At 40.3% G+C, this 14,430-nt stretch overlaps 1 protein-coding gene across 1 annotated transcript in view; it reads left to right on the forward strand.

Moving 5' to 3' along the window:
• Positions 1–13,591, forward strand: part of htr2cl1 (5-hydroxytryptamine (serotonin) receptor 2C, G protein-coupled-like 1) — a 47,546-nt gene extending 33,955 nt beyond the window's left edge. Inside the window, exons 3-6 of the mRNA XM_030753993.1 lie at positions 5,330–5,493; positions 5,603–5,756; positions 10,062–10,294; positions 13,019–13,591. Coding sequence (XP_030609853.1) covers positions 5,330–5,493; positions 5,603–5,756; positions 10,062–10,294; positions 13,019–13,591 — 1,124 coding nt within the window. The remainder of the gene's footprint in view (positions 1–5,329; positions 5,494–5,602; positions 5,757–10,061; positions 10,295–13,018) is intronic.
• Positions 13,592–14,430: the final 839 nt, after the last annotated feature.

Below are 14,430 nucleotides of genomic sequence, written 5' to 3' on the forward strand. Positions count from 1 at the left end.
CAGAGATTGGTAAGATGGTCACTCTCATTACAGTCTTACTGGTTGGATATTCGTTACATCAAAAGTTCTGACAATGCCTTTTCTAGAGCTCCCCATCAGTAATGGTGCCAAATGTTGCTTGTTTTTTTCTAACTTTGCTTTCTTTCCCTCTTAATTTGCTTCCTTTGGTACCAGGTTGATGAGGGGTTGAAGGCAGAGTAGGAATGGAGGTGGGTAACATGCAGTATGCCCTGTTAATGGTTTATTGGGGGGTGCAGTGATGTTTTGAGTTTTACTGTGTAGTCATATTCAATTTCACCAGTCTGGGGTTGGTGCCCCATTGCTTGTTTGTCTGTTTGTGTGTGTCTTCCAGGCTCCTGGTGGGTGGAGTTAATCAGTGCAACTGGGAGCACCTGGCCAGTCTCCCTGGAGCATTTAAGAGCTGGCTGTCTCAGCTCTAGAGAAGGGCTTTTACCTCTATTCATCCAGCACCATGTTTTTCTGTTTATTTGAGTTTATACTGGGTTAACTTATTGTTTGTGATCAAATAAATGGGTGATATTGAGTTTAAAAATATCATCAACTGCAGCAGCAACTTCATTTTAATAGATACCATTTTTACAGTGTTTGAGCAAAAGCAGCAGGTCAACAAACCAGATTACTCATTGGTACTTTTTCTATAGTACCACTTAATATTAATGAAAGTATTTCTTAAATGAATGGGTCATATGATATATCTGTGGTACAGCCTTTACATTAAGACTGAACACAAACTTGGCTAGGCCTTTGGCCTCATCATAGGAGGATACCTTGCAGATTAAGACTTCCATGAGTACCGAAAGCGCAGAGTGTGTTCACTCATTGTTCACCTATTCAAGGCTGAGTGTATATAGTTCCAGCAGAAAATAGCTTGACTTGTTTTGGGGGTTTTTTTATGGCCTTCATCTTGTATAGTTGCATTTTATGCCCTTAATCTTTGACTAAAAGCAGTATGTTAGTCCGTTACACAAAACTCAACAGGAAAATTGCAGTATTTAATGTCTTAGACAGTGACTGGAAATGTAAGAGATTTGTTTGCCTTTAGTTTTTCTTTCTTTCTTTTCTATGCAGGGACACCTAGACTTTACACATGGTACACAAAGTTAGCCCAATGCAGAATTGTCACTTTTTGCCTTAAAATATGCCATCCCAAGTTTTATTCCAAAAAAGATTTTTTATTCAAAAAAGTCATCCCAATGTAATATTTGTAGGAAAAGCGGGACCATTTTTTGAGTGGGCAGTAATTACTTTTGAGTCTAGTAACCAGCCCTCATTGAACTTTCTGCAAGGAGAGGACCTCAGGCTGCTCTCATTGCTTTCCACTTTAAGTGAAACTTAAGTGGTGCAGCCACTGAAATGAAAGAAAACAAACACTGAATTCAAATTCAACTGGTGGTGCTTTAATAGTATTGCACATATTTCACTCTGCTGGCAGCTTTGCTATTCAAGCTTTTGTTTCTGCATTACTGAATGTGCAAATGTGTGTTTGGCCCTCTGTTTTTAGCATCTATAAAGTTCATCAGCAGCATTTTAGCCAATAGTTTTTCAACAGAGAAAGCAGGCCCTGTTTGTTTGTTTGTTTGTTTGTTTTTTGGTCCTTCTTATGTTTTAACTATAGAGTATGTTATCTTAAGACTTTTTATAGTGGGATCCAAAATTTAAAGCTTTATAGTGAGAAACCTAACAGTTGCCCCTTTAAATAAGCTCCTAGTGATAAACTCCTTTGAACTTTAAAAAAAACAAAAAAAACAACGGGGATTTGTGGGCGTAGCCAGCTGTTCATTCTGTCTAAAACTTTCTAAATATAACTTCTCCCCTCTCTGTTTTCTATTTACAAGGTTTCCTCCACTGATTTTGTATACAGTATGAGCTCATGCCATGCCCCATATGGTCAAGCAGTTAGGATTTCTGTCTTGCAGCCAGGGTTAAACTCCCATTATGGGAATGTGGCTTTTATAGTTAGTTGTATGTGAGGCTAGACACTAATGAAGGAGAAAGTAATTTGTATTAGAGATTAAGAACAGCGAGATCACGCTGGAAAGGATGTGCAGCAGGTTAGGATGGTTAAGAATAAAGGTGGAAGTTTGTTAATAAGTGTGGTGAGAAGGTGGAAGGAGTACTTCGAGGACCTGATGAATGAAGAAAATGAGAGCGATCAGGATGGTAGGATGGAAGTTAGGGAATCAGGAAGTGAGGGCAGCTGTGAGGAGTGGAAAAGCAGGTTGTCTTGATTTCATATCTATGGAGGTATGGAGATGTCTTGGGTAGTGGGCCTATAATCTTTGTTTGTAGGCTAGCTACTGTAGCCTTACTGGATAAACGGTTGGAATAGCCAGCTGAATGTATGAATAAAATGTCAAAAATTATTAGCTAACGGTACAGCTAGCAGTGGGAATTGTTTGCTAAAAGCTAAAATAGTGAAATAAAAGAATAGATAATCAATTTAAATTGTTAGCTAACCACATGAATAACAAATACAGTTGTTAGCTAATCAAAATGGATAAACTGAAAGGGACCACTAAACCTAATCAACAGTTGTAGTTAAATGGTGTAATAGATTGTGGATTAATTCTTGATATAGGAGGCCAGTAGTTATGGATAAATAGTTGTGATTTTTTTTTCTAACATAACTGAAAGTAATGCAGATCCAGTTTTCAAATGAGTTCAAATGAAAACAGTTGATTATGAGAGGTGGTGTTAATAAAGTTATTATTGAGTCGACTTGAAGGTACTGTAGAGGTACATCAGAAGCAAAAGGTTGGGAACCATTGGTCTACACTCTGTGTGAGATGGTCAGGTTAATCGTGACTTGACCCAGACCAATGGACAGCCTCTTTACTCAGCTTTATTTGCATTCATAAGTTATCCAAACATTCAGAAAAGTAAAATGTGCTTTTAATGTGAACAAATTTATCCTTCTGGGCAGTGTGTGTGCAGTCGATTGCAACGATTGCATTAGGGGAGCCACTACTGCTCTAAATTGCATTTTGATGTTGGCCCGGTCGCCAGCAGTCCAAGGGAAAATGATAGATCTTGCACTTATGCCTGCCCACACTGTAGGCATGACACAGCTAAAAGGGGACTGAGATGTCCGACTACTCTGTAAAACACTACTGCTGCCTGTAGAGCTTTAAAACATGGAGCTGCTCCTCTTCTCTGTCTCCATTCTGAAACAGAGCCAAGGGCACCAAAAACTTTTAACGCTCTTTGAAATCAGAAGCGGCACATTAGTCAGTGTTATTATCATAGGTCAGAAAATCAGCTCCGTCTCAAAGGATACGTCTCACCTCAGGCTTTTATCAGCACAAAAGCACCACTACAAACACCCATTACACACTGATAGATTTTTGCAGATCTTTCTCTTATTTAATATCTGTAATATGTTATTCTACAGTACCTTATACAGGGTAGTTATTTTCTTTCATTACCATAAAAAGAGAGCGTTTACAGACCAGCGTACAAACCACCAAATGTGTTTTCAGTTGCTCATGAGGAGATAATGCTGCATTTTCTAGCTGTGATTTGTGATTATCACTCTAAAAATGACTCTTTCCAGGTAATGACTCTGGGTCTGAGCATTTGAAGTAACTGAACCCTAAAATTGAGTAGAAAGTGGTCTTGTTTCAGCTTTCATTAATCGTTACCTTAAAAATTGCAATGGAAGTCATTCACATGGAGTGAAAATACTGTATAAAGAACCATAACATTAATACCACCTGCATAATATTGTAATTCCTAGATTTAAATTTGTGCATCCTAAATATCTCTGACACCCACTGGGGCATGGATAGAGGGACTCTGGATAATCTCTGTGGTGTCTGGCACCATGGGATTGGCAGTGGATCTTTTGGGTTCTGTTGCAGGGTGGAGCTTCTGCCAAACAGGCTCATTTTGTTGCATTCCAAGGATGTTTTATCACATTGGCATCTGGGGAGTTTGGAGTAAAAAAAAAGTGGCTCTTTGTTATCTTTCTTTAGCTGTTATCCTACTGGGGGATAGCATTGCTGCCTGGGAGTACGTTTGCTTTTGGGGTGTATGCTTGGTTTGTAACAATTTTTAGGTACATGTTAAAGTAACATTTGCTTGAATGTGAGGGCAAAAGGTTTCCCAGCATACCACTGTTACAATTTACATTGTAATTCATTGGTATGCAACTTTTGTTTTTTATAATAGCAATCTGACAGCTGAGATAGGCTCCAGGCCCCTTGTGACTGTGAAAAGGATTAAGCAGAGGAAGATGGATGGATGATAGCAATCTAATTAATATTAATGGCTTTTAAACATAATTAAAGTGGTGCTATTATGCCAATTACACTCATCCACCTCCATATTTGTATTATTGCACTCTAGCAGAGTAGCTTTTCATGATTCACAGATCATCCTCTGTCCAGAATAAGCTGTTTTAGCTCCTTTTCCTTTAAGCTAGCTTTTTTCTGATTGGATGCCTCACGACCAAAAGATCTGCACAGCGTGTAGGTAGGGCTTCAATGCACACAGCCAGAGCAGACCATAAGAGGGATATCCCCTCTCTCTGAAATCATACAGAACCAAGAATAGAAAAAACACCTCTGAATTCAAGCCGGAGACAGACCTTTTGGATTTCTTGCACATTCTCCTTAATTGGATACTTTGTTGATGTTTGTAAATGCACTCACTGGCAACTTTTCAGGTACGTGTGTTCAACTGCTCATTAGTGCAAATATCTAACGAGCCAGTCACATGGCAGCAATTCAGTAGACATGGTCAAAATGGCCTGCTGAAGTTCAAACTGAGCATTAGAATGAGGAAGAATGGTGATTTAAGTGGCTTGATTATGGCATGGTCATTGGTGCCAGACTAGTCTGAGTCTTTCAGAAAACATTCAGTGGCTGGCAGTTCTTGGTGGAAATGCCTGTTTGATACCAAAGGCCAGAGGAGAATGATCAGACTGCTCTGAGAGCACAGGAAAGCAACAGTGAGTAAAATAATCACTTGTTGCAACCAAGGTATGCAAGAGTATCTTGAGTATCCAGACCAAAATATCTGAGGAATGTTTCCAGAATTTATGCTGTGAAGTATTAAAGCAGATCTGAAGGCAAAAATGGGCCCAACCCATTGTTAGTTACTGTAGGTATATCTAAAAATTGGCTGGTGAACGTATATGTACATATATGTTAAAATATATATACCAAGTTGCCTGTACAACAGCAGAAATACAGTAGTAGGAAAGGAGAGAGGAGCATACACCAAAGAAAAGCATTTCAACATAATAATAAAGATGAAAGATTTTAAAACTTTTCTTCTTTTCTACTGTCTTTCTTCCTTTCTGTAGGCGTATCAATGCCAATTCCAGTAATTGGCCTCCACAATGAGCACAAGGTCTTTGTCAACGGCAGCTGTGTCCTCAACGAGGAGCGTTTCATGCTCATTGGCTCCTTTGTGGCCTTTTTCATCCCACTCGTAATCATGGTGGTGACATACTGCCTCACCATACAGGTAAATTTCATTCATGTTTGTGTGGTTGCACTTGTCTTGCCAGCTCAACATACAGCTGTTGTAATGTTCTTACTTTATTTCCTTTTTCTTTTTGTCCTCTCTTCACCAGGTGCTACAGAGGCAGGCCACAGTCTTCCTGTATGAGGCAAAGACTTCTTCCCAGCAGCCTTTGCACACACCAGCAATGACAAATACATTGCAGCCTCCACCCAGCACCTTCCATCTTCCTCAGATCAATACACTTGCTCCTCCAGACTCACAAGGTAAACACTGATGAGGACTTTACTACAGCTTTATCTCAACAGGAAAATCATCCATTAACTTTTAACCAATGATTTCATGGTGAATATGTGAATTCATTCTTAAAATAATTTGCAAAAGACACACGTCCACACACATACACACACAAAGTCATTGTTGGTAATTTGTTTTCATATATTTTATGTTGGTCTCTCATCTTGTTTTCCCTTCTGAAGGATTTTAATCACTTTCCAAGTATTAAACCCTCCAGAAATTAAACCAAAAAGAAGCACAAAACAGACTGATGGATTTGTATTTTGTGACTCTTGAGATGTATGAGTCATACCGCCTAAGCATGGCATGTTTCAATTTCCATTTTAAAAATGAAGAAGGTGTCCATAGCAGCTCAAAACCAACAATATGGTGTGGTACACACACTTTAGTTTTCATGTTCCTGTTGTTCAGGTCCTTCAACACTTTCATGATTGGTTTGACAGATTGTACAAATGCTGCCAGTCAAGTTCTAATTAGTATAAGGTAAAAAGGTTACTGGAGGTTCCACTGTAAGCTCTTAAGCTATGTGGGTCTACGGTCTTTGAAAATATCCCTGCATTGAGGTATATTAGAAAACTCTCTGTCTGGAGAGGCTCCGTGTCATTCACCTTGGTTTGAATCTCAGCCCCTGAGACTCACAAGCTAATGTACTGTTAGTGCTGGTCCCAAGACCAGATAGAAGGGAGAGTTTTGTCAGAAAGGGCATCTTGTGTTGAATCTGTACTAAATCAAGCATATGGATCCAGGGCCATGGCTGGATGGATCCAGTTGGTCTAAGGATTAGGGGAGTAACATTGCACTAGGTGGAGGTAAATATGAAGAGACTGTTTGGGTCAGATTGAAATGGTTTATTTCCAGGTTGTTTTGTAGAAAGCATAAATCAACTTCAAGGCCAAATGGAACCTTTCCCCTTTCACTGACAACATAATACAAAACAATGAAACAAACAATTACTCAAACAAGGGTAATCACGCAAAGCAAAAAGCTAAAAAAAAAAAAAAAAAGCTTTTAATGTAGTGTTGTCATCCAGACTGCATCAAGGAGACTTCACGTTGCACAGTACAGGCACATGGACAGGCAGTAATTTAGGGACTGCTTGATTTGCTGTTGCTTTGCACATTTTCAATATCAGTCGATCATGCTCTTTTAATTGTGGGAAGCCACAATCGTGATTGAGAGTCCATTAAATGTGCAGCCCTATCCTGTTCTCTCAGTAATGTGAACATGGACTGTTTTCAGACAAATATGTGAGCTAAACAGCCAAAAAGGGGTCAAGTTAAAAGTCTAATCTTACCTGTTTCCTTTTATAAGTAAAAAAAAATCCCAGCTTGGCCCTACAAGCGGTCTTTTTGCCCTCCAAGCTCGCGTCCTCTACCAGAGGCCTGGGAACTTGAGGGTCCTGTGCAGTATCTTAGCTGTTCCCAGGACTGCACTCTTCTGGACAGAGATCTTGGATGTCATTCCAGGAATCTGCTGGAGCCACTCTCCCAGTTTGGGGGTCACTGCCCAGAGTGTTCCGATTACCACGGGGACGACTGTTACCTTCATCTTCCACAGCCTCTCTAGCTTCTCTGAGCCCTTGGTTTTTATGATCTTCTCGTAGACCCGAGCTTGGAGAGCAAAAAGACCATCCGTAGGGGTGAGCTGGGATTTTTGTTTGTTTGTTTTTGTATATACATATACACACAGTACCAGTCAAAAGTTTGGACACACCTCATTCAATGTTTTTATTTTTTTTTCCTGCATTATAAATTAATACTGAAGTCATCCAGATTATGAAGGAACACACAAGGAATCGTGTAGTAAACTTAAAAATGTTAAATAAACCAAAATATGTTTTAGACTTTATATTCTTCAAAGTAGGCACCTTTGCTTTGATTACCACCTGAAATGGTTTTCCAACAGTCTTGAAGGTGTTCCCAGAGGTTCTGCTTTGCCTTCACTCTGCAGTACAACTCATCCCAAACCATCTCAATTGGATTTAGATCAGGTTATTGTGGAGGCCAGGTCAACTGACGCAACACTCCATCACCCTCTTTCTTGGCCAAATAGCCCTTAAATAGCCTGGAGGTGTGTTTGGGGTCATTATCCTGTTGAAAAACAAATGATGGTCCTACTAAGTGCAAACCAGATGGGATGGCATGTTGCTACAGAATGTTGTGGTAGCCATGCTGGTTAAGTGTGCCTTGGATTTTGAATAAATTGCCAACAGTGTCACCAGCAAAGCACCTCCGTACCATCTCACTTCCTCCTCCATACTTCACGGTATGGAGGAGGAAGTGAACTACACGTGTAGGAACCATCCGCTCACCTTTTCTGCGTCTTCCAAAGACATGGCCTTTGGAACCAGAAATCTCAAATTTGGACTCATAAGATCAAAGGACAGATTTCCACTGGTCTCATGTCCATTCCTTGTGTTCCTTGGCCCAATCATTCTCTTCTTGTTGTTGTTCTTCCTTAGAAGTGGCTTCTTTGCAGCAATTTGACCATAAAGTCCAGATTCACATAGTCTTCTCTGAGCAGTTGATCTAGAGATGTGTGTGCTACATGAAGCACTTAGGTGGGCTCTTATCTGGGGTGCTGTTAACTTGCAGTTAACTTGCAGGGAACTCTTGGTCTTCCTTTCCAGGAGCGGCGTGATGAGAGCCAGTTTCATCATAACGTTTGATGGTCTTTGTGACCGCATTTTTAGATACTTTCAAAGTTCTTGAAAGTTTTCAGATTGACTGACCTTCATTTCTTAAAGTACTGATGTATTGTTGTTTTTCTTTACTTATTTGAGTAGTTCCTACCATAATATGGATTAGCACATTACTCAAATAGGGCTTTTCTCTGTATACCAACTCTACAACACAACTGATGGTCTCAAACACATTAAGAGAGCAAGAAATTCAAAGAATTAACTTTTGACAGGGCACAGCTGTTAACTGAAAGCCATTCCAAGTGACTATCTCATAAAGCTGACTGAGTTTATTTATTTATAGTAGGTCTCCCCAACTTTGGTCTGGTCACAAGCGTCATGTCTCTCTAATGTGATGAAGCAGCTCTTGGAAATAGCCTCAGATCATAGTTCTGGCATCCTCAATCTATTTCACATCCTTAGAAGCCTATAGGTCAGCCAGGCTGAGAGCAAAACAGGAAAGATCAGCTTAATGAGGAAGGAAGGGTAGACCTAAACCTACCACTGTGTGTACCTGATGTAACAAGTCTGTTTCTCCCTCTTGCAATTGATAAATGTATTTTGAATAATAGTGTCACCAGCAAAGTATGTATTTTAATCAAAATGCTTTAGTTATGCATGAGAGTTATGCAAGTTTGAGATATGCATGAGAAAACCCACAACACATTTTATTCAGCTTTATATTACTGGAACTAATGAGCTTGCTTCACACCTCTCCACAAGACAAATGCTTCTTTAATTAGTGTATGTTCTTCAAGTGGCAAGGATGCTGACTTTTTGCTTCCAGGTAGTTTTAACTTCATGTTTTTGAAAGTTATAAAGTATATAGACATCAAATGTATAATAAGAACCCCTTTCACAACATTCCTAGAATGATTCTTATCCTGAGCTCTAAGGATTTTGATTAGCAAAATTTGCCATTGTCACTGTAAACTGCATATATGCCACATTGCTCGTCAGATGCAACAACACCAAGAAGGACAAAGCTTTGCCAAAGGAAAAAAAAAGTTTCTCCAGCTCAGTGCCCTTGCAGGTGGTGAGGCAGAACAGCAAAAAGCACACTTTGTCAGCTATTTCCTGAGATGTGGTTGTGCTGCTGAGAAAACAGCAACTATCTGATCCGATCAGTTTGGGCAGCACACGAACACCACTGTTTCCTATTCCAGGCCAAGCCTTAGCTTCTCCAGTTGAGATAAAATTGCATGATGCTGCAGTCTTTACCCATTTTCCACCTTATCCTCTCTCCAATCCCAGCCGGAGAAAATTGTAAATGAAGCATTCAACTCGTGCTTTAACTTTTCATCTCGCCTCTACCCAGCAACAACATTCAGCGCCAACATTAATAGAAAACTTGACATTCTTTCACTGGCTGTTGGACAGGCAGTATTTTTCTTGTTGTCACATGCTGATAACTTACACAAGTCCAGCCATTCAGCTTTCCACTGAACAACTGAAAAAATTTTAAAAGGAAAAGTTTGTATTTATGAACAATCTCCATTTTGCACAATGTTTGTATATCTATTTTTGCCTTTATTTTGCAAATGTATTTCAACAGTCACAAACTTAAATGGTCTTTCTTTTGCCCCTCGCACAGATTTGAAAGTTCCAACTCTTCAAAGCAGACGAAACACCTTGAGCTGCCTGAAAGGCACAGAGCCCAGCATTCTGCTCAGCGCCTCAACCTCAGATAGCATCAGCATTATTCCCAGCTCTGAGGTGGCATCCCAGCTCAGCTCACCAGCAGCTGGACCGGGTCGGAGCGATACATCAGGTCATGGTCGACGGGGGATGATGCAGGCCATAAAAAATGAGAGGCGGGCCTCAAAGGTGACAAAGAAAGGAGCTGAGCTGCAAATACCCATCTGTGATAGTGCATGTAATCAGGGGTAAAACAACACAATGTACAATCATGTTAAAAAATTTTTTTTTTTTTTTTTTACTTTTTACAGATTTTATGTATCAAGACATGAAAAAAGTTTCTGGTCATTAGCAGATTAAAATTAGGTAAGCACAAACTGAAATGAATGGCAAGAAAATGACATTACTCTTCTACTCATGTCATTATTATTTTTGTTTTGGTTTCAGACTCTACAGACCTCAATAAGCATGTTAAATATTGAAGTCCATGACAGGAACAATTAGAAAATGCCTGAACAAGTATGGCTTGTTTGGAAGGGTTGCCAGGAGAAAGCTTCTTCCCTCTAAAAGAACATGCCTCATGGTTTAGGTTTGCAAGGCTACATTTGAACAAGACCAAAGTGGAGATGTTTTGATATAATGCACAGCACCATGTTTGGTGAAAAGCAATCACAGCATATCAGCACAAACACTTCACACCAGTTGTCAAGCACAGTGGTGGAGGAGTGATTTATGCTTGTTTTGCAGCCACAGAACCTGGCTGTTTGTAACTTTGCAGTTATTGAGTCAACCATGAACTCTTCTGTATCCCAAAGTATTCTACAGTCAGAGGCATGAGGACATCTGCCCAACAGCTAAAGTTTGGCCCAAACTGGGTCATGCAACAGGACAGTGATCCCAAAAGCAGTAGTAAATCGACAACAGAATGGCTGAAAAGGAAAGTGTTGTAATGACCCAGTCAAGGTTCAGACCTCAACCCGAAGAAAATGCTGTGGCAGGGGGGACCTTAAGAGAACTGTGTATAAATTAATGCCTGCAAACCTCAAACAAGCTTTCCAATCATAGGATTTATTTAGATTTTCACATATGGCTTCTGTGTTTTGACTTAGTTTTTGTTAAATAAATAATGACATGGTGTAATATGTCATTTGTTCTTGTTCATCTGAGATTGTATTTACGTCTTTATAACCAATGACCAGATAACTTTTATTATGGCCTGATATGAACTGAAAGAGGGTGTACTTTCTTTTTATCATGATGATGGACATAGATTCCACATGTGAAAAGTAAAGCCAGAGTGGAAGTGCCTTAAACTTTAATTCTTCCTAATGGCCAGCAAGGGAAACTCATCAACTTAAAAAAAGAAGACCAATTTAAAAAAAAAAATCTGTAAGAAAATGAGCCTGCTTCTGACTTATATTTAAGAAAAGGAGTAGGGAATGGTTACTTTGTGATCAACAAGTTGCTACATTATAGGCATGAAGTTTCCACATTTTTTAAAAGGCTCTCTAAAGAGTCAGCTGTTCATTTTTATTTGTTTGAATGTTTGTCTTTCACTCATTAAGCCAACATCCCAATTAACAGTAAAAGACTGAAGCACCTTGCTAACCAAGCTAGCTATAGCATTAGCTGGTCAGCTCTACCTCCTTGTCCAAACAATCTAGTTTCAAAGAGCCAGATGTGGCAGACACACAAATTTGAGTCTTCAAAACTGTTGTCCGCAAACCATCACCTCATTAAGGTTATGTCTATGGGGGGAATACCTCTAAAGATTTAAAACAAATGATTTAAGGAATGTTTTTTTTTTTTTTTTTAACTTGGCCTTACTTTTGTTATTACATGTGTTAAATTACAGTTACCATTTTTGTATTTCTCAATGGTATGGTGGAATTATTAGCAATAAAACTCAGGAATCCCGTCAGCGGTGTAGTCAAAACATTCCAAACCATGTCCTGTCCTACTTGAGAGTGAATATTTTAAAATATCCAACTTTTTGACCTCTAGGGGCAGGTGTACACAACACCCTGGATGTGCTTGGCTTAATATCACCTTATATGGCTTTTAGTCATTGCCACCCAGTGAATGTTCTTTGATTTTCAATCTTGCTGTTTTTTGGTCTACACTAACATTCAAACACACTATCCTCAGCTCTTTAGCCAATAAATGTGTCCTGTTTACCAGTTTGTTGGCCATTTTGTCTGTCTAGTAGGTTTATAAAATGGTGGGTATGAGCTGATAAGGTCACTGAGCTGAAATAAAAGAGTAACTTTATGACCCATGGAAACCAAATATGATGTGATAAGGTCTCCTACAGCTGAAAGAAACTGCAGTGTCAGTTGTAACTCTTGTTGTCTTGTCAGTATGTGTGACTCCAAAATTTATTGATTGGTGCAGCTTTAAGAATAAGTCTTTAGGTTGCAGTTTTACAGCAGTATGTTGTTGTGAAGCAAGCCAATAAATGTCCAATAAAAGTTTTTATTTCATTTTTCCTTCCTCTCCAGTTCTGATTTGCATCCAAAATCTGTGAAACCATTTAGTATCTTGTCTGAAACATCATCGTAATTACTCCTAAGAATGATGTGTTTTTGTGCCAGACACTCTGAACAAAAAGTGCTGGTGGAGACACTGAGTGTTTGCAAGGGGCTTGGCACTGGCTCCAGAAAATTCAAATTCATTCTGGATGAAAACCAAAGTCCTCTTATACCTATATCATAAATTTAAATCCTCTTAGAAATGGTGCAATCGCAAGGATATCGAAAGAAAAAAAGAACTAAAAAAATCGGCTTCATCAGCTGCACGCATTTCAGTTAGAAAGCATTCAAGAGGTTTGGCCACAAACTGACAACCTGACATCCACTGTCTCCTCTCCTTTTCCTTTTTTTCACTTTTTTTCTCTCCCATTTCTCCTTTCAGGTTCTGGGAATTGTATTCTTCCTCTTCCTCATCATGTGGTGTCCCTTCTTTATCACCAACGTCACCTTCGTCTTGTGTAGTGATTCCTGCAATGAGTCGCTGCTCCATGACCTCCTCAACGTTTTCGTCTGGGTGGGTTACATCTCCTCTGGAGTCAACCCTCTGGTCTATACCCTCTTCAATAAGACCTACAGGAGAGCATTCTCCAGCTACATCAGGTGCCAGTATAAAGTCGGGGCCAATGCCGCTGGACAGAGTTGTAAAACCCTCCTGGTCCCCCCACCATGCCCTTCGCACGCCGTCACTCCTCTTCTGATGGGCAGTCATGGGAAGGCAGGGGTGGACCGTAACAGTAACTGTCGCAATGGTGGTAGGGGGGATAACGGGAGGCTCGCAGTGGACCCAGAGGACACGACAGATGATGGGACGCAAATTGGAATAACTTCACAGAGCCTCTTGGAGTGCCAGAACATTTGCATGCTTTCAGAAACAGAGCCGGAAACAGAGCTGGAGCAAGAGCTGTCACTCATCAGCTACAGTCCGGCCCCAAGAGAACACACAAGCAGCGTGTGACTGTGTGCGTTGGGCCGTTTTAAGTCTTCGTTCGAACCTGCAGATGCTGTTCTAAGCAGAGTTCTGATGGGCTGGTGCTTGGACACAACAGCCTTTCTACTGGTTTCAACTGTAGTGAGGACTCTTAAGGACTAGTTTCTGCTGACAAGCCTTTTCTCTGCACTACATCCATCAATGTGGAAAGAAACCAGTTAACATCATGGGTGGAAAAGTGGAATGAAAACCAATATTTCCAATGTGCTCGTTTTCTATTTGTTGCCAAAATGTTGGTTTTCCTACCATAAACAGAAAATCTGCCAGGCCTTTATCTATACATAAAAGCACTCATCAGTGACAAAATGTGGAGCACTTCATGGGGACGAAGGTGCCAGCTGAGATCCACTAAAAGGAGTGAAGTGAAGAGTTCAATGTAGAGCTAACTCTCGTCAACCTGGCATGAAGTCAAGTGGCCCTTCACGGAGTCCCAGTAGCAGGTTACAGAGTCGAGCAACAACCACGAGGCCACCGGGGTCAAACTATGCCTTCAAGCCTTCACACAGAGTCGAAATGCAGTCCGAGCTCGGGTCCATGTTGATTTCCTCCACACCAAGCAAACTAAACCAAATATATTTTTGTGCCGGTCAAGCTTGACGACAACAGCAGCCCCGAGATCTGTCTGAATGAACCTCTCCAGCATGTTTAATCAAACTACTCAGCCGTCAGAAACGGGATATTTCTCTATAGAAAACTTTCTCCAGGCTGCAGTCAAAGCTTGTCCGAGGGGACCAAGATGAAGGAATGTATGACCGCTGGTGTCTGGTGGATTCACAGTGCCATCTAGTGGTCACACGACACAGAGC

This window comes from Archocentrus centrarchus, chromosome 18 (genome assembly GCF_007364275.1).
Source record: "Archocentrus centrarchus isolate MPI-CPG fArcCen1 chromosome 18, fArcCen1, whole genome shotgun sequence".
Classification (NCBI taxonomy): Eukaryota; Metazoa; Chordata; class Actinopteri; order Cichliformes; family Cichlidae; genus Archocentrus; species Archocentrus centrarchus.